The 20,526-nt window shown below is 42.6% G+C and overlaps 1 protein-coding gene across 5 annotated transcripts in view; it reads right to left on the bottom strand.

The window, feature by feature from the left end:
* LOC109892652 (THO complex subunit 2-like) overlaps window positions 1-20,526 on the bottom strand; it is a 69,074-nt gene that overhangs the window by 32,028 nt on the left and 16,520 nt on the right. For all 5 annotated transcript variants that reach the window (XR_004210263.1, XM_020485346.2, XM_020485345.2 and 2 more), the window contains 4 exons: window positions 20,264-20,459; window positions 20,103-20,144; window positions 17,457-17,587; window positions 17,094-17,195 (listed from right to left, as the gene is read on the bottom strand). Coding sequence is in view for 4 of the 5 variants with exons in the window: in XM_020485346.2 (XP_020340935.1) it covers window positions 17,094-17,195; window positions 17,457-17,587; window positions 20,103-20,144; window positions 20,264-20,459 (471 nt within the window). In the remaining variant the exon portion in view is untranslated. The remainder of the gene's footprint in view (window positions 1-17,093; window positions 17,196-17,456; window positions 17,588-20,102; window positions 20,145-20,263; window positions 20,460-20,526) is intronic.

Raw genomic sequence — 20,526 nt, 5'->3', positions numbered from 1 at the left:
CATGGGATGGGAGTAGTCCACTCGAATACAACTGTGGAGCCATCTTCTATAATGCCCCCGGTGGAGGGAATAGTAGCTGTTCAATTCCACTCCGCCCCTCCCTGCCTTCCACTGCACCAGAGCTGCAGGATCTCAGCCCCGCAGCACCAGTTTATCCATTAGTCTCCCCACCCACCGAGTTGGGGAGCCTACACACATACTAAACTGTCCCTTCCGCCTTCAGAGCGATGCATGCTGGTGTGGTTACATCGCACCCTCCAAAGACACCACCAGCACCACACATCCTCAGGGTATCCTTTTGTCAAGGCGCTTACACACGCAAACACAAGCAATCAGTGGAAACACCGTCACAGTTGCCAGGGTGTTAACAAAACATGTGTGGGGGGAGAGCACACCATGGCTGGCCGTGCAGTGTTCCTGCCGGGTGGGATCCAGCAGAATATTGATAACGCGGTAAGAGGCCTGCTCCATTCCCAGCTGCCTGCTTCCATTAAAAAACATTTTCTTCCGGGATGGCGGGGTTAGGCTTAGGGTACAAAACAAAACCATGGCTTCCCTGAGTGTCTGCTCTGTAATACATTATCACGCAGCCCTGGGGTGCTCGCTCTGTATATGGTGGCAATGATGGGAATACGCCAATGTCCACTGGTAGACTACAGGGAGCAGGGAATAACTCAGGCACTTACATGTACTTCCACACATTGAAAATAAGTATGCATCATACTGCACTAGTGTGAAAAGCAGTAAATCAGATATACAGTAGCATATACTACAGTAACTACTCATTCAAGGGATTCTTTCTACATTGTAGAATAATAGCTAAGACATCAAAACTATTTGATAGTTTGATTTGATTTTTCAAAGTAGCCACCCTTTGCCTTGACAGCTCTGCACACTCTTGGCATTCTCTCAACCAGCTTCATGGTGAATGCTTTCCAACAGTCTTGAAGGAGTTCCCACATATGCTGAGCACTTGTTGGCTGCTTTTCCTTCACTCTGCGGTCCAACTCATCCCAAACCATCTCAATTGGGTTGAGGTCGGGAGATTGTGGAGGTCAGGTCAGCTGACGCAGCACTCCATCACTCTCCTTCTTGGTCAAATAGCCCTTACACAGCCTGGAGGTGTGTTGGGTCATTGTCCTGTTGAAAAACAAATGATAGTGGGACTAAGCGCAAACCAGATAAGATGGCGTATTGCTGCAGAACGCTGTGGTAGCCGTGCTGGTTAAGTGTGCCTTGAATTCCAAATAAATTACTGACTGTGTCACCATCAGGGCACCCCCACACCTCCTCCTCCATGCATCACGTTGGGAACCACACATGCGGAGATCATCCGCTCACCTACTCTACATCTCACAAAGATACGGCAGTTGGAAACCAAAAATCTCAAATTTGGATTCATCACACCAAAGGGCAGATTTCCACCGGTCTAATGTACATTCATTGTGTTTCTACGCCCAAAGCAAGTCTCTTCTTATTGGCGTCCTTTAGTATAGTTTCTTTGCAGCAATTCATCCATGAATGCCTGATTCACGCAGTCTCCTCTGAACAGTTGAGATGTGTACGTTACTTGAACTTTGTGAAGCATTTATTTGGGCTGCATCTGATGTGCAGGTAACGCTAATGAACTTATTCTCTGCAGCAGAGGTAACTCTGGGTCTTCCTTTCATGTGGTGGTCCTCATGAGAGCCAGTTTCATCATAGAGCTTGATGGGTTTTCGGGACTGCCCTTGAAGAAGTTTTCAAAGTCCTTGAAATGTTCTGTATCTGTCATTTCACTTTGCTTATTTGAGCAGTTCTTTACATAATATGGACTTGGAATTTTTCCAAATAGGGCTATCTTCTGTATACCATCCCTAACTTGTCACAACACAACAATGACTGGCTCAAACACATTATGGAAAGAAATTCCAAAAATTAACTTACGGCACACCTATTAATTGAAATGCATTCCAGGTGACTACTTCATGAAGCTGGTTAAGATAATACCAAGAGTGTGCAAAGCTGTCATCAAGGCAAAGGCTGGCTACTTTGAAGAATCTCAAATATATTTAGATTTGTTAAAGTTTTTTAGTTACTACACAATTCCATGTGTGTTAATTCATAGTTTGAATGTCTTCACTATTATTATACAATGTAGAAAATAGTAAAAATCAAATCAAATTTCAAATCAAATCAAATTTATTTATATAGCCCTTCGTACATCAGCTGATATCTCAAAGTGCTGTACAGAAACCCAGCCTAAAACCCCAAACAGCAAGCAATGCAGGTGGAGAAGCACAAAAAGAAAGAAAAACCCTTCAATGAGTAGGTGTGTCCAAACTTTTGACTGGTACTGTAATATATGCTACTGTATATACCATTTACTGCTTTTCACACTACTGCCGTATGATTTACTGGCTAGCATGAAGTGCCATTGTTTTAAAAGGTGCAGCTGAAACCACCGATAGGCATGTTTTTTTTCTCCTGCTCATTAAGAAAAACAAGATTTGGATGCTTGTGGGTGTGGTTTGATGTGGGTGTTATTTAAATGATAATGCCAGAGAAGTCGGTGTTTGGAGGATATATTGGCATGGTTGTTAGGCCCGAGACAAAAGTCGAGAGCCGGCAAACTGTGCCAGTATATCCTCCAAACACTGGTCTCGAGGGAATTATCACTTTTATATAACAGGTTACCAACATATTCAAATAAAGATTGACATAGTTTCATTAAAAACATTATTTTTGATTAATTTATTTCATCCTTCCACAAGATATTGTCCGGACACAAATCTAAGGTTGCTACCCAAGCCATTCTAACGGTTCGGTTGCCAGAGACGCGACCAAGTCGTTCAGTGTTTTTTTTTGGGATGCTCTAAATGTTCCATTGCCATACTGGCAGGCAATGTTATTTTCCCTTGCTTGCTAACCAGCCAACTACGGCTATCTTACAGTCATGTCAAACAGTGCAGCCAGAAAAACAACATTAGCTGCATTTGTTAGGCTGTTTTCTAGTGACAATCATTTGGATGCATCCATAACAATGAGTTAAATGAGGCATGATTTCACCTGGCAAAGAAAATGTGCTTACTCCTCCTCAGAGGAGCTCGCCAACACAGCTAACACAATCACTTCAAACTGAAGCTGGAAAGAATGCAAACTAGCTAGCTAACTAACCTTTTTCTAAAGGACATTTGTGTATAGCCATAAAAATGCCAGCCGATTCATGATTGACTGGTTGAGAAAAGCTGCCCGCCTGTCCATCACTATGGGACAGCTGGAGCTTGAATTTAAATATTGAAACAACGTTGCAAATGGTCGGCGAGACAGACCGTAAGGTTTATTAAAATCTCCACTTGAGAAAACAATCTTATCTGATAAGAAATTGTGAGATAATGTCGATGCTTTTTATAGTGGAGATCAAGTTTATAAATTGCCTGGCTGGGCTGATGAGACAGTGGATTGCGCAATCAGATGGAACAGAGTAAACAGGCATTTTAACGCCATAGATTTTTTAACCAATTAGCATTCAGAATTAGACCCACCAGATGTATAAGTTTAATGTCTTATGAAAACAAGCAGCCGGGAACTAGTTCCGTATGATGGCCAGTGACTGGGTCGGTATAAACCAGGAGGATTCACCATTATTGTTTAAAATCTCCAGTTTGGGAACATTTTGGCTTCCCAGTAGATTACAACAGCGATGGACAGAGAGAGTACGTCACCACTGCTCAAGAGAATAGCCTACAGTATGCAGCTGCCAAACCCTCAAACATGTTGACACATTTACGCCGACTTCACCCCAGTATTCCTACCACCAGATCAAGACTGAAACGCAAAAAATAATAATAATTTTAAAAACGTTGTCCCCCCCCCTCTTTATTCAAGCACCCCTTCGCAGCTGATTCTGACTGAGCCAAAGAAATTACAAGAGCGATAGGTATGTTTATAGCTGTGGATATGCGCCCATTCTCAGTGGTTCAGAATGGGGAATTTATAAGCACCACGTGAAAGTGCTCGAGCCACGTTACGAACTTTGCCCTCTCACAATGAATTGGCCAGTGCACCATGAGTTGTGCTTACTACAGATGGATGAACCTCTACTGAAGGGCTACTTAAAATGTTTCTCTTTGTAAGAATACGTAGCATAGACCTTAACAATGTCTGAGCCATGTTTACATATTTTACACTGACATTGCACTTTATTTTAGTATTGAGCAATCATGTGTTTTCATTTAAGAAAATACAAAGTTAAATTATTTCTGATTGTGATCCTATCAGTCATTATACGACTCATGATAGAGAACCAGGAATACCAACACATTGTATTTTCTTAAACAAAAAATAACTGGCATTTCATTTTCTCGCTGTACCTGAACTGTGACCGCAAAACCGCAATATGTACCGAACCGTGGGTTTGGTGAACTGTTACACCCTGAGGCATTACAATTGGCAAGTGGGCATGAATGTAATCTAAATTCATCCCGTATGTAAATTGTGAAGACCTCAGTTACACAAATCTCAAAACTTTTTTGGAATATACTGAATTTAGGACCAAAAGTATCCTACTTACACTTTAGACAATGTTACCACTGGAATTTTTTTGTGACTAATATCAATGCCACATAGGTCATTCTCAACAAAATACTTTTGTTGTTTTGTTGAGTTGCTCTTTAAAGGGGCAAACCGGAATTGGCATCTCTCAGCTGTTTATCAAAACACGTGACTGGGTGACCCTTGTGGTGACTGTTTCAAATCCTGGATGGTCCCATTATTAACATAATGGGGCCATCAAGCCCCATTAAAATACACTGTAAACTTTATACAGCCAGTGCTGATCATTCTACATAGAATGAAGACAGTTCCTCTTAGGAGATAATTGTGTGCAACATTTTCACTGTGCTAAAATATATATTTTTTTGCACCAACTATTATAGAAGTAAGACATTTGGTGAATATAGAAAACATGCAGTCCTTGTGTATCATGTGCAGTAGTGAGGCTGTACTTAAGCACTGACCCCACAAAGCCCAGTGGTTCAGAAATAAAACAAGCCTGAGGCCTTTTCCAAAGTAGGCACCCACACCAGCCCACGTCTGCTATTGTCTGTGTGTGTGTGTCTTTATGGCAGTGCGAGTGAGCATTTTGTTGAGAGCTGGATAAATGAAATATTCCTGGCCCATTGGGTACGCAAGCCATTAGTAGATGTTAGCACTTCAAATAAAGCCATGAAAGTTGCAGAACAGTCCTAGATCTGTGCCAACCAAAATAATTACTATGGTAACCAGGGCTGCATGTTAGCGCTTCTCAGCACCCACTTCCTTATTTTTTTATTTTTAAATACATGTTTCCATACCAACCACTGATATCCATAAAGAATTCAATGGACACAGTAACCTTGAGTTTATCTCCTAGAGAAATGTATGTAAACCACTGACTGGCTTTGGGGGTGCATAAAAAATAGTTCGAAATTTAAACATTGCAGATTGCTGTTGCATCAAAAATGTATTTTACATATTAATCAGCTACAGATTTTTGGAATATAAAACTGTCCGTTATAGGCTATCTGAACCTGCATGACATGAGCCATGCATGCGCTCTCTCCCAGCTTTGATAGAAAGTTGTTTTGAGTAAAACCAGTGTACTAAATAAGTCAGTCCACCCTCAAAACACTAGCTTACATGGGATTGTTTCATTATGCAGTGTCATGACTGACTGCGAGAATCCAAATAGGTCAGATCAATTTGCAACGAATATCTTCAATCAGACCCCCTTTCACCTAGAGGGGGGAGGAAATAACTGTTGGGGATTGACACACGTCCTGTGGTAAATCAAGGGAGAAGATCCAGGCTTGCACTCACCAAATTCACTAAAAGTAGGTACTTTGTCTCAGATCTTTTCCCGCTGAAACTAACACCTTCAAAAGCGAATACAGAACAATATTTTGAGCGTAGAACGTGCGGTATGGTGGAGGCGATCTATAGAACACTAATGTCATTAAACATTTTGTAAAAGAAAATACTGCAACTTGGAAAGTACATGCACACTACATAGTGAGCCCAAAAAATATTTTGTCAGCCACCAATTGTGCAAGTTCTCCCACTTAAAAAGATGAGGCCTGTAATTTTCATCATGGGTACACTTCAACTATGAGAGACAAAATGAGGGGGAAAAAAATCCAGAAAATCACATTGTAGGATTTTTTATGAATTTATTAGCAAATTATGGTGGAAAATAAGTATTTGGTCAGTAACAAAAGTGTATCAATACTTTGTTATATACCCTTTGTTGGCAATGACAGAGGTCAAACGTTTTCTGTAAGTCTTCACAAGGTTTTCACACACTGTTGCTGGTATTTTGGCCCATTCCTCCATGCAGATCTCCTCTAGAGCAGTGATGTTTTGGGGCTGTTGCTGGGCAATGCGGACTTTCAACTCCCTCCAAAGATTTTCTATGGGGTTGAGATCTGGAGACTGTCTAGGCCACTCCAGGACCTTGAAATGCTTCTTACAAAGCCACTCCTTCGTTGCCTGGGTAGTGTGTTTGGGATCATTATCATGCTGAAAGACCCAGCTGCGTTTCATCTCCAATGCCCTTGCTGATGGGAGGTTTAAACTCAAAATCTCACAATACTTGAACCCATTCATTCTTTCCTTTACACGGATCAGTCGTCCTGGTCCCTTTGCAGAAAAACAGCCCCAAAGCATGATGTTTCCACCCCCATGCTTCACAGTAGGTATGGTGTTCTTTGGATGCAACTCAGCATTCTTTGTCCTCCAAACATGACGAGTTGAGTTTTTACCAAAAAGTTCTATTTTGGTTTCATCAGACCATATGACATTCTCCCAATCTTCTTCTGGATCATCCAAATGCTCTCTAGCAAACTTCAGACGGGCCTGGACATGTACTGGCTTAAGCAGGGGGACACGTCTGGCACTGCAGGATTTGAGTCCCTGGCGGCGTAGTGGGTTACTGATGGTAGGCTTTGTTACTTTGGTCCCAGCTCTCTGCAGGTCATTCACTAGGTCCCCCCGTGTGGTTCTGGGATTTTTGCTCACCGTTCTTGTGATCATTTTGACCCCACGGGGTGAGATCTTGCGTTGAGCCCCAGATCGAGGAGATTATCAGTGGTCTTGTATGTCTTCCATTTCCTAATAATTGCTCCCACAGTTGATTTCTTCAAACCAAGCTGCTTACCTATTGCAGATTCAGTCTTCCCAGCCTGGTGCAGGTCTACAATTTTGTTTCTTGTGTCATTTGACAGCTCTTTGGTCTTGGCTATAGTGTAGTTTGGAGTGTGACTGTTTGAGGTTATGGACAGGTGTCTTTTATACTGATAACAAGTTCAAACAAGTGCCATTAATACAGGTAACGAGTGGAGGACAGAGAGACTCTTAAAGAAGAAGTTACAGGTCTGTGAGAGCCAGAAATCTTGCTTGTTTGTAGGTGACCAAATACTTATTTTCCACCATAATTTGCAAATAAATTCATAAATAAATCCTACAATGTGATTTTCTGGATTTTCTTCTCTCATTTTGTCTGTCATAGTTGAAGTGAACCTATGATGGAAATTACAGGCCTCTCATCTTTTTAAGTGGGAGAACTTGCACAATTGGTGGCTGACTAAATACTTTTTTGCCCCACTGTAGCTGAAGTTTCCACACTATGGGTTGTGCATGTAATATGAAAACTGAGTGTTTTTCTTAAGAGAAGGATGTGCTTTTAGAAGATAATTGTTTTTCATCACCGCCCCGGAGTGAAGCCAGGGTGTGTGCCAGCCTGCCGGAACAGCCCCTTTGGAATAAAAGGTATAAATAATGGGTTAGGGGGAAAGAAAACATTTAACCACAAAAAGGCATGAAGCTGCAGCTCCACGTTTAAAACGGTTTGATAAAATCACTGGTATGGCTGATTAGCTGTTCTAAGTAAAAGTACCTTCGAAAGTGAATTTAAGTAGGACCGTCCTGTTACTCTGCTCAAACCATCATATTACGCTATTCTCATCACCCCACTGGGGAACCACTGATAAGACTGGCTAGCCTACCTTCAAAGAAGTATCTTCAAGAGCAAATGGAAGGACAACCAACTCTGTAGTTCTGTTCAGGACTACATGACAAGTCACCGGATGGATACCAGACAACTAAGAAGAAGGATAACAGTAGAAGAGTTGTTGGAACCATTTCAGACAATCGGCACCTTACAAGCGTGCCGCGAAAAGGCCCAACACCCTTTCCAAGGCTGCCCCGTTCACAGAGTTCTTGGCGAACCCAGGCATTTCACGTAAATACAATCATGATTTCTTGCTCAAAGCGGGCGGTGGTTCATGTTCAACATATATGGTTATTGTAGGTGAATGTAGTTTCTGAATGTGGCAATGCTAAGTGTCTGTCCCCATCTCTCCTTTAACAAGCATCCATGTTGCTGTCATTCGCAAGGGACCCGTTTTCAGCGTATTACCGGTGCAGTGTGTGTTTATCCCGTGTTCCAATTTAATTGGCTATTAAATAAATAATTTACCTAATTTGTGTAGTACTGAATGATATGATATTATGATTAATAAGTTGACTCTTTATAGATGTGATAGGTAGACATTTTAGAGTATAATTCGGGAGATGGTAACTCTTTAAAAGAACCGCTCCCAGATCCTAATGAGTTACTTGTTAGATTCATTTAAAATCGGGTAACAGTTAAAAATTGTTAATTAGATTAATATTCATCTGAAGACTTATTTAAGTCAAGTCACGATAGCAGTGTAGAATCTATAGCAATATACAATTTTTTACATTTTTATAAAAATTACACATCAAATAGCCTAACAATGAGGATAGAAGTAGTCGGCTTGACGATAAATTCAGCCAGTATTTATTGTTTAACCATTTATTGTTGTCTGGCTAATAGCCTACACAAATGGGCTGCAATATTTACGGTAAATTACACTCAACAAAAATATAAAAACGCAACATGTAAAGTGTTGGTCCCATGTTTCATGAGGTGAAATAAAAGATCGCAGAAAGTTTCACACAAAAAGCTTATTTACCAATAATTGTGCACAAATTTGTTTACATCCCTGTTTGTAAGCATTTTCCCTTTGCCAAGATAATCCATCCACCTGACAGGTGTGGCATATCAAGAAACTGATTAAACAGCATTATCATTATACAGGTGCTCCTTGTGCTGTGGACAATAAAAGGCCACTAAAATGTGCAGTTTTGTCACAACACAACACCACAGATGTCTCAAGTTCACCAGGGTCTTGACCTGACTGTAGTTCGCGTCGTAACCGACTTCAGTGTACGGCGTTGTGTGGGAGAGCGGTTTGCGGATGTCAACATTGTGAACAGAGTGCCCCATGGTGGTGGTGGGGTTATGGTATGGGCAGGCATAAGCGAAGAACACAATTGCAACTTATTGATTGCAAAGAGATACCATGATGAGTTTCAATAGCACATTGTTGTGCCATTGGTCCCCCGCCAGCACCTCGTGTTTCAGCATGATAATGCATAGCCCCATGTCACAAGGATCTGTACTCAATTCCTGGAAGCTGAAAATGTCCTAGTTATTCCATGGCCTGCAAACTCAGACATGTCACCCCATTGAGCATGTTTAGGATGCTCTGGAGCGTGTTCCAGTTCCCGCCAATATCCAGGAATTTGTACAGCCATTGAAGAGTGGAACAACATTCCACAGGCCACAATCAACAGCCTAGTCAACTCCACACAAAGGAGATGTGTCGCGATGCATGAGGTAAATGGTGGTCACACCAGATACTGACTGTTTTTCTGATCACACACCACTTTTTTTTAAAGAGATCTATATATCTATATATCTATATCTATAGACACACACTCGTGGCCAAAAGTTGAGAATGACATATAAAATTGTCAAAGTCTGCTCAGTTTGTATGATGGCAATTTGCATACACTGCAGAATGTTATGAAGAGTGATCAGATGAATTGCAATTAATTGCAAAGTCCCTCTTTGCCATGCAAATGAACTGAATCCCCCAAAAACATTTCCACTGCATTTCAGCCTTGCCACAAAAGAACCCGCTGACATGTCAGTGATTCTCATGTTAACACAGGTTTGAGTGTTGATGAGGACAAGGCTGAAGCTTCAAAAGGAGGGTGGTGATCGGAATTACTGTTCTTCCTCTGTCAACCTGCAAAGGAACACGTGCCGTTATCATTGCGTTGCACAAAAGGGGATTCACAGGCAAGGATATTGCTGCCAGTAAGATTGCACCTAAATCAACCATTTATCGGATTATCAAGAACTTCAAGGAGAGCGGTTCAATTGCTGTGGAGGCGGCTTTAGGGCAACCAAGACAGTCCAGCAAACGTCAGGACCGTCTCCTAAAGTTGATTCAGCTGCGGGATTGGGGCACCACCAGTACAGAGCTTGCTCAGGAATGGCAGCAGGCAGGTGTGAGTGCATCTGCACGCACAGTGAGGCGAAGACTTTGAGGATGGCCTGGTGTCAAGAAGGGCAGCAAAGAACCCACTTCTCTCCAGGAAAAACATCAGGGACAGACTGATATTCTGCAAAAGGTACAGGTATTGGACTGCTGAGGACTGGGGAAAAGTCATTTTCTCTGGTAAATCCCCTTTCAGATTTTTTGGGGCATCCGGAAAAAAGCTTGTCCGGAGAAGGTGAGCACTACCATCAGTCCTGTGTCATGCCAACAGTAAAGCATCCTGAGACCATTCATGTGTGGGTTGCTTCTCAGCCAAGGTAGTGGGCTCACTTACAATTTTGCCTAAGAAAGCAGCCATGAATAAATAATGGTACCAACACATCCTTCGAGAGCAACTTCTCCCAACCATCCAGGAACAGTTTGGTGACGAACAATGCCTTTTCCAGCATGATGGAGCACCTTGCCATAAGGCAAAAGTGATAACTAAATGTCTCGGGGAACAAAACATCAATATTTGGGTCCATGGCCAGGAACCTCTCCAGACCTTAATCCCATTGAGAACTTGTGGTCATTCCTCAAGAGGCGGGTGGACAAAAAACACAAATTCCCAAATATTGATTATGTAAGCATGGGCTTCCATCAGTCAGGATGTGGCCCAGAAGATAATTGACAGCATGCCAGGGTGGATGGCAGAGGTCTTGAAAAAGAAGGGTCAAATAGAGACTCTTTGCATCAACTTCATGTAATTGTCATTAAAAGCCAGCTAAGGCCTTATACAAAAATTGTAGACCTCCACAAGTCTGGTTCATCCTTGGGAGCAATTTCCAAACGCCTGAAGGTACCACGTTCATCTGTACAAACAATAGTACGCAAGTATAAACACCATGGGACCATGCAGCCGTCATACCGCTCAGGAAGGAGACGCGTTCGGTCTCCTTCCTGCTACACCTGCTGTGACCCTGTTCCCTCCATCCACTGAAGACCTGAAGTCCAGCAGAGCAACACTGGTGTTTCACAACTTTGCAGACTTGTTTACGTGTTGCTGTGCATTTTGTTGCCAACCTTGCTTTGCTACCTGACAACTTCACGGTTTTTACTTATTAATTACCGTTTACATTTTTGTTTTTTCATTCAACTTTTTTTTCATTCAACTTTTTCACTCCGGACACTTTATCTGGACATGGTTCGTCAGGACCTCCAACAGCCGAAGCTAAATAGTAACATTAACATGATGCCTTCTAATTGCAAATGCTGTACTCATAATATACAGGAGAACGATCGCCTTACGGCGAGGATAGCTGTGCTGCAAGCCCAGCTTCAGACGCAATCGTTAGGCAAGGGCCATTTCAGTGTAGGAAAGGAGGAAACAGTGTCTGTGCCACCAGTAAGTACAGATAGTATAAATCCCCTCGCACGGTCCCCGCAGCCGGACAACTCTCAAGGTTTCTGGAGGGAAATGCTGTAGAAATGCTCAACCTGTGTCGCTCATTCAGCCGACAGAAACTTTAAACCGGTTTTCCCCATTAAGCAACGAGTCGGAGTCAGAGGCCGAGCCTTCTCTTGTCTCTACTCCTCCCGTTACGGGGTCTGAGACACCGAAGCTTCCCACCATGAGCTCTGACTAATTGAAAACTCTAGACATTGCCGACTCCATTACCCGCAGTATTAGACTTAAAACAAATCATCCAGCAATCATACACTGTTTACCAGGGGGCAGGGCTACCGACGTTAAGGCTAATCTGAAGATGGTGCTGGCTAAAGCTAAAACTGGCGAGAGTATAGAGATATTGTTATCCACGTCGGCACCAACGATGTTAGGATGAAACAGTCAGAGATCACCAAGCACAACATAGCTTCAGCGTGTAAATCAGCTAGAAAGATGTGTCGGCATCGAGTGATTGTCTCTGGCCCCCTCCCAGTTAGAGGGCGTGATGAGCTCTACAGCAGAGACTCACAACTCAATCGCTGGTTGAAAACTGTTTTCTACCCCTCCCAAAAAATAGAATTTGTAGATAATTGGCCCTCTTTCTGGGACTCACCCACAAACAGGACCAAGCCTGACCTGCTGAGGAATGACGGACTATCCTAGCTGTAAGGGTTCTCTCATCTTATCTACCAACATAGACAGGGCTCTAACTCCTCTAGCTCCACAATGAAATAGGGTGCAGGCCAGGCAGCAGGCTGTTAGCCAGCCTGCCAGCATTGTGGAGTCTGCCACTAGCACAGTCAGTGTAGTCAGCTCAGCTATCCCCATTGAGACCGTGTCTGTGCCTCGACCGCCTTAGCAATCTCACTAGGATAAAGACCTCCTCCATTCCTGTCATTATTGAAAGAGATCGTGATACCTCACATCTCAAAATAGGGCTCCTTAATGTTAGATCCCTTACTTCAAAGGCAATTATAGTCAATGAACTAATCACTGATCATAATCTTGATGTGATTGGCCTGACTGAAACATGGCTTAAGCCTGATGAATTTACTGTGTTAAATGAGGCCTCACCTCCTGGCTACACTAGTGACCATATCCCCCGTGCATCCCGTAAAGGTGTTGCTAACAGTTACGATAGCAAATTTCAATTTACAAAAAACAATGACGTTTTCGTCTTTTGAGCTTCTAGTCATGAAATCTATGCAGCCTACTCAATCACTTTTTATAGCTACTGTTTACAGGCCTCCTGGGCCATATACAGCGTTCCTCATTGAGTTCCCTGAATTCCTATCGGACCTTGTAGTCATAGCAGATAATATTCTAATCTTTGGTGACTAATATTCACATGGAAAAGTCCACAGACCCACTCCAAAAGGCTTTCGGAGCCATCATCGACTCAGTGGGTTTTGTCCAACATGTCTCTGGACCTACTCACTGTCATACTCTGGACCTAGTTTTGTCCCATGGAATAAATGTTGTGGATCTTAATGTTTTTCCTCATAATCCTGGACTATCGGAATACCATTTTATTACATTTGCAATTGCAACAAATAATCTGCTCAGACCCCAACCAAGGAACATCAAAAGTCGTGCTATAAATTCACAGACAACACAAAGATTCCTTGATGTCCTTCCAGACTCCCTCCGTCTACCCAAGGACGCCAGAGGACAAAAATCAGTTAACCACCTAACTGAGGAACTCAATTTAACCTTGCGCAATACCCTAGATGCAGTTGCACCCCTAAAAACATTTCTCATAAGAAACTAGCTCCCTGGTATACAGAAAATACCCGAGCTCTGAGGAAAGCTTCCACAAAATTGGAACGGAAATGGCGCCACACCAAACTGGAAGTCTTCCGACTAGCTTGGAAAGACAGTACCGTGCAGTATCGAAGAGCCCTTACTGCTGCTCGATCATCCTATTTTTCCAACTTAATTGAGGAAAAGAACAATTTATTTTTGATACTGTCGCAAAGCTAACTAAAAAGCAGCATTCCCCAAGAGAGGATGGCTTTCACTTCAGCAGAAATAAATTAATGAACTTCTTTGAGGAAAAGATCATGATTATTAGAAAGCAAATTACAGACTCCTCTTTAAATCGGCGTATTCCTTCAAAGCTCAGTTGTCCTGAGTCTGCACAACTCTGCCAGGACCTAGGATCAAGAGAGACACTCAAGTGTTTTAGTACTATATCTCTTGACACAATGATGAAAATAATCATGGCCTCTAAACCTTCAAGCTGCATACTGGACCCTATCCCAACTAAACTACTGAAAGAGCTGCTTCCTGTACTTGGCCCTCCTATGTTGAACATAATAAACAGCTCTCTATCCATCGGATGTGTACCAAACTTACTAAAAGTGGCAGTAATAAAGCCTCTCTTGAAAAAGCCAAACCTTGTCCAGAAATGATTAAAAAAACGATTGGCCTATATAGAATCTTCCATTCCTCTCAAATTTTAGAAAAGGCTGTTGCGCAGCAACTCACTGCCTTCCTGAAGACAAACACTGTATACGAAATGCTTCAGTCTGGTTTTAGACCCCATCATAGCACTGAGACTGCACTTGTGAAGGTGGTAAATTACCTTTTAATGGCATCAGACCAAGGCTCTGCATCTGTCCTCGTGCTCCTAGACCTTAGTGCTGCTTTTGATACCATCGATCACCACATTCTTTTGGAGAGATTGGAAACCCAAATTGGTCTACACGGACAAGTTCTGGCCTGGTTTAGATCTTATCTGTCGGAAAGATATCAGTTTGTCTCTGTGAATGGTTTGTCCTCTGACAAATCAACTGTACATTTCGGTGTTCCTCAAGGTTCCGTTTTAGGACCACTATTGTTTTCACTATATATTTTACCTCTTGGGGATGTCATTCGAAAACATAATGTTAACTTTCACTGCTATGCGGATGACACACAGCTGTACATTTCAATGAAACGTACAGCTGTACATTTCAATGTAACATGGTGAAGCCCCAAAATTGCCCTCGCTAGAAGCATGTGTTTCAGACATAAGGAAGTGGATGGCTACAAACGTTCTACTTTTAAACTCTTACAAAACAGAGATGTTTTTTCTAGGTCCCAAGAAACAAAGAGATCTTCTGTTGAATCTGACAATTCATCTTAATGGTTGTACAGTCGTCTCAAATAAAACTGAAGGACCTCGGTGTTACTCTGGACCCTGATCTCTCTTTTGAAGAACATATCAAGGACAGTTTTTTTCCATTTACGTAACATTGCAAAAATCAGAAACTTTCTGTCCGAAAATGATGCAGAAAAATGTAGGCATGCTTTTGTCACTTCTGGGTTAGACTACTGCAATGCTCTACTTTCCGGCTACCCGGATAAAGCACTAAATAAACTTCAGTTAGTGCTAAATACGGCTGATAGAATCCTGACTAGAACCAAAAAATTTGATCATATTACTCCCGTGCTAGCCTCTCTACACTGGCTTCCTGTCAAGGCAAGGGCTGATTTCAAGGTTTTACTGCTAACCTACAAAGCATTACATGGGCATGCTCCTACCGATCTCTCTGATTTGGTCCTGCCGTACATACCTACATGTACGCTACGGTCACAAGATGCAGGCCTCCTAATTGTCCCTAGAATTTCTAAGCAAACAGCTGGCGGCAGGGCTTTCTCCTATAGAGCTCCATTTTTATGGAATGGTCTGCCTACCCATGTGAGAGACGCAAACTCGGTCTCAACCTTTAAGTCTTTACTGAAGACTCATCTCTTCAGTGGGTCATATGATTGAGTGTAGTCTGGCCCAGGAGTGGGAAGGTGAACGGAAAGGCTCTGGAGCAACGAACAGCCCTCGCGGTCTCTGCCTGGCCGGTTCCCCTCTTTCCACTGGGATTCTCTGCCTCTAACCCTATTACAGGGGCTGAGTCACTGGCTTACTGGGGCTCTTTCATGCCGTCCCTAAGAGGGGTGCGTCACTTGAGTGGGTTGAGTCACTGATGTGATCTTCCTGTCTGGGTTGGCGCCCCCCCTTGGGTTGTGCCGTGGAGATCTTTGTGGGCTATACTCGGCCTTGTCTCAGGATGGTAAGTTGGTGGTTGAATATATCCCTCTAGTGGTGTGGGGGCTGTGCTTTGGCAAAGTGCGTGGGGTTATATCCTTCCTGTTTAGCCCTGTCCGAGGTATCATCGGATGGGGCCACAGTGTCTCCTGACCCCTCCTGTCTCAGCCTCCAGTATTTATGCTGCAGTAGTTTGTGTGTCAGGGGGCTAGGGTCAGTTTGTTATATCTGGAGTACTTCTCCTGTCCTAATTTAAGTATGCTCTCTCTAATTCTCTCTTTCTCGGAGGACCTGAGCCATAGGACCTTGCCTCAGGACTACCTGGCATGATGACTCCTTGCTGTCCCCAGTCCACCTGGCCGTGCTGCTGCTCCAGTTTCAACTGTTCTGCCTGTGATTATTATTATTATTTGACCATGCTGGTCATTTATGAACATCTTGGCCATGTTCTGTTATAAACGACACCCGGCACAGCCAGAAGAGGACTGGCCACCCCACATAGCCTGGTTCCTCTCTAGGTTTTGGCCTTTCTAGGGAGTTTTTCCTAGCCACCGTGCTTCTACACCTACATTGCTTGCTGTTTGGGGTTTTAGGCTGGGTTTCTGTACTTTGAGATATCAGCTGATGTACGAAGGGCTATATAAATACATTTGATTTGGATTTGAAATGCAGAGTATGATATACCATTTTGTAGCTCAGTCTACTTTTACCCAACGAAAAAAAAACACAATTTCACATTTTGCTACATAAGACTTAAAATGTGATAAGTTTTTTAGATAAATTAGCAAAAATCTTTTTATTTTATTTTTTTGCTTCGTCATTGGTCATTTGATTTTTTTGCTTTGTCATTGTGGGGAATTGTGTGTAGGTTTAATCAATTTTAGAATAAGACTAACTTAACAAAACGTGCGGGAAAAAATGGGGTCTTGATACTTTCCAAATGCAGTGTATAATTAAAAGTCTCATTAAAGAAAGTTTACATTTTCTGGTGCCAACCTCATGTCAGCATCGGTGTGGACACTAGAGCCTGTAGCAAATATGCATAGTCTATAACCTACACTTTGACATGTAGGCTAATCGTGTTGTTTTCTTAACAGAAGAGCTACTGTTTTTTGGTTTTCAAATCAATTTAAATTTACTATTTTGGTTGATGGCCTTGGTGCCCTGGCAGATTGAGCACCTCTTGACAGGCAAAAGGCCTTGCCCCTAAAATCAAGAAATTCCAGGCCTGTGTAGCAACTTGACTTACTTCATGATGTATTTGGCTCTGTCCACAGTCTGAGCTTTGACCTTGACCAGAAGTGGGTGGCTTGTGTAGGTCTCATTCTTCCACTGCCCGTATAGCCGGTACCTGACGACCACAGGTAGAACACAGGTGAGTGGGTTAACAGTGACATATTTAATAATACATACACCAGGACCAGCCTGGAATTAGGACCTTGAAATACCAACAGAACACAACAGGGTTGGAGAATAGAACAAGTTGCATAAACCCACATACTCCAGTCTCTGTGTGGGCGTTGCTCTCTCCATTGGATGGATTCAAAATGGATGGCCAAACATGTCAGTTCGAGTCTAAAAGGACACCACTATGATCGTGTGTGTGTCTCACCTGTGCTGGTAGGGGAAGAGTTTGAAGAGGCCCCAGAGCTCCTCTGACATGCAGGCGTTACACTCCATGAGAGAGAGCGAGGGCAGCAGCACCTGGTCTGCAATGCTCAGGAAACAACTCAGCAATGTGTCCTAGGAGGAAACAGGAGCACATCAACCACCAGAGTACAGACCAGTGAGTGGATACTTACAAAATTATATGGACAAAGATCGCCTCTCCCCCTCGGGAGGCAAAAAAAAAAGCCCTCGGCTCCTCAAAAAGTTCTACAGCTGCACCAAAGAATCTTGACTGGCTGCGTCATAGCTTGGTATGGAAAATGCACCGCACTCGACCGCAAAGCTCTACAGAGAGTTGTGCAGACAGCTCAGTATATCAAGGGGGCCGAGCTCAGTGCCATCCAGGACCTCTATATCAGGTGGCGTCAGAAGATGCCCCAAAGAATTGCCCAAGACTCCAGCCACCCAAGGCAAACGGTTGGATCAACAGGCTCCGAGACAGCTTCTACCCTCAAGCCATAAGACTGATAAATGTTTTATTAAATGGTTACCTGGACATTCTTGCACTGCTCTATGCACACTCACAAAACCCACACACATCCACACGCTCTCACACACAGCTGCTAATCTCTTCTTTATTTTACTCATCATCATCTATCCATCCTGATTAGGGATATTAACGGTTAAGCGTTAAAATCGGTTAGCTGCTGAAAATACATTTGACTGGTCATGATTATCAATCTATACATTCATTTGCATAATTTTGTGGAATTAAATAGTCTTGTGTGTATTTGTTACTCGTCGTGCATTTTATTTATCACACGCACATAAAATACAGAACCTAGTTTGAGGTGCAAGTGGCCTATCACCTGTCAGATAGCGCGAGAACATTTACAATTACAATTCTAAATTACAATTCTAAATGCAATCTCGTGTTAACTGTTTTCATGGCCACGATTAAAAGAGCTACTATTTTTATTACTCAATCTCAACTCGTAATTAAAGCATGCAACAATCGAGTGCATAAACTATAGTCAATGGTAGGGAGGCCATCAACGCTTCACCCACCACTTCACAAAGTGAGATTTAGGTAGTATAATCTCTGAATACCTGAATGTTTTACTTCACTCCAAATAATGAAGATTGTCTTACCTTGCTTCAAAGTAGCCTAGCTGAAATTTGCATCCCTAATCCCGATTCCTAGTCACTTTATCCTGCCTTCATTCTCGGGCTGACCACATTTAGTTAACTGGTCGATTGTTTGGTTAATAGGCTGTTGGTCGACAGATTTTCTTCAGTCGAGCAGTGGCAAATGTATATATTTTTTTAAAGTATGGCACACGAGACACGTGTCTGATTCACGCCAATCTGAGTGGACTAATCCATTGGAGGCCGCAGGGATTGCACACAACCCCTGCGGCCTACCGTTAATTCCCATAATTTCTCATCTACAATGCTTGTTTTTTTTACGGTAATTTCTCCCAGTATTTTAAAAAATATATATACAGTTGAAGTCAGAAGTTTACATACGTTGGAGTCATTAAAACTCATTTTTCAACCACTCCACAAATTTCTTGTTAAACTAACTGACCTAAAACAGGGAATTTTTACTAGGATTATTTTTTAAATATTTTTTATTTATTTCACCATTTAACCAGGTAGGCTAGTTGAGAACAAGTTCTCATTTACAACTGCGACCTGGCCAAGATAAAGCATAGCAGTGTGAACAGACAACACAGATTAAATGTCAGGAATCGTGAAAAACTGAGTTTAAATGCATTTGGCTAAGGTGTATGTAAACTTCTGACTTCAACTGTGTGTGTACACACACACATATATATAACTAGTCTTACTGTTGACATATAAGGAATGTGCATGTTGGGGTCAATTGAAGGGTAGATAGGGACTTGCTGTATGGGAAGTTACTGAGTGAGATAATGGGAAGTTCAGAAAGTTCATATTCTGTTCCATGTTTCTAAAGAGTTAGGCAAAGGGCAATAGTTCATCTCTGATAAGGCAGGCCAGCTGCAGAACTAAGGAGCGAGGAATTCGGCTCGAGGTCAAGTCAACAGATGAAGTGAGATGAAACCTCTGGGTGGGGGGGCCAGAGGGGCCCACCACAACAATCATATCGCAAACAAACTTCCACATAGGTTCTAGCATCAGGCAGGGTCATGACTACGCCAGTGAGAGGAAACAAATAAGTTCCTGCCTAGCAACAGATGTATTGGCTGTCTAGATGTGTAAGGAGTTGACCCCGCCTATGAGGAGGTTATAAATATATGTGCTTGTGTAATCATATCTAGTCTTTGCAGGGGTATGACCCAGTGGGTAAATATACTTTTAGCTTTTCCAGTCGTCCGTTTGAGTTTGTGCAGAACCTAACACCGTAAATACCTCGTAATCCTACACAATGATCTGGTACTCACTGCATATAGCTCCATCGTTGTGTATTTTATTCCTTGTGTTACTATTTATTTATTTAATATATTTTTTAACTCTGCATCGTTGGAAAGGGCTTGAAAGCAAACATTTCACGGTAAAGTCTACACTTGTACACCTGAATTTATTCTCTGTGAATTCCTCTTGCTGATTAATATAACAAAACTGTTCAAGACACATCTTGGTCCCATTTACTTTGACAACTCACCATTTTGTCCTTGATGTTGTCATTTCTACCCTCACTTTGGTACTGGAGGAACAAAAGAAAACATGAGGACAATTAGTGAGATGAAGCCAGGGTAGGACGGTAATGCCAATATATTTTCCTTTGGGGATCAAAAAAGCATCAATTGACTTTAGGGCATGTACCTCTTTCATAAAGCCCTTGCCCAGGCGTACTATCTTGGCAAAGAGGATGGGGTCATGGGAGAGGTGGGGCCCCAGGTAGCAGAGCATGCTGAACACATCCCTGCGCAGGTCCTCAAAGCTCTCTGCAGGCCTGGGGGCCCGCTTGTTCTTCAGGGGCCTCAACAAACATCCCTTGGCCCCTTTGGGGACCCCGGCTCTGCAAAGGGAAACACAGGTGAGACAGGGCATACTACAAACAGCAACATAATGCCTCCACTGCTCTA

This window comes from Oncorhynchus kisutch, linkage group LG6 (genome assembly GCF_002021735.2).
Source record: "Oncorhynchus kisutch isolate 150728-3 linkage group LG6, Okis_V2, whole genome shotgun sequence".
NCBI lineage: Eukaryota > Metazoa > Chordata > Actinopteri > Salmoniformes > Salmonidae > Oncorhynchus > Oncorhynchus kisutch.
The sequence above is the reverse complement of the archived record's forward strand: the minus strand, read 5'-3'. Positions and strand labels throughout refer to the sequence as shown.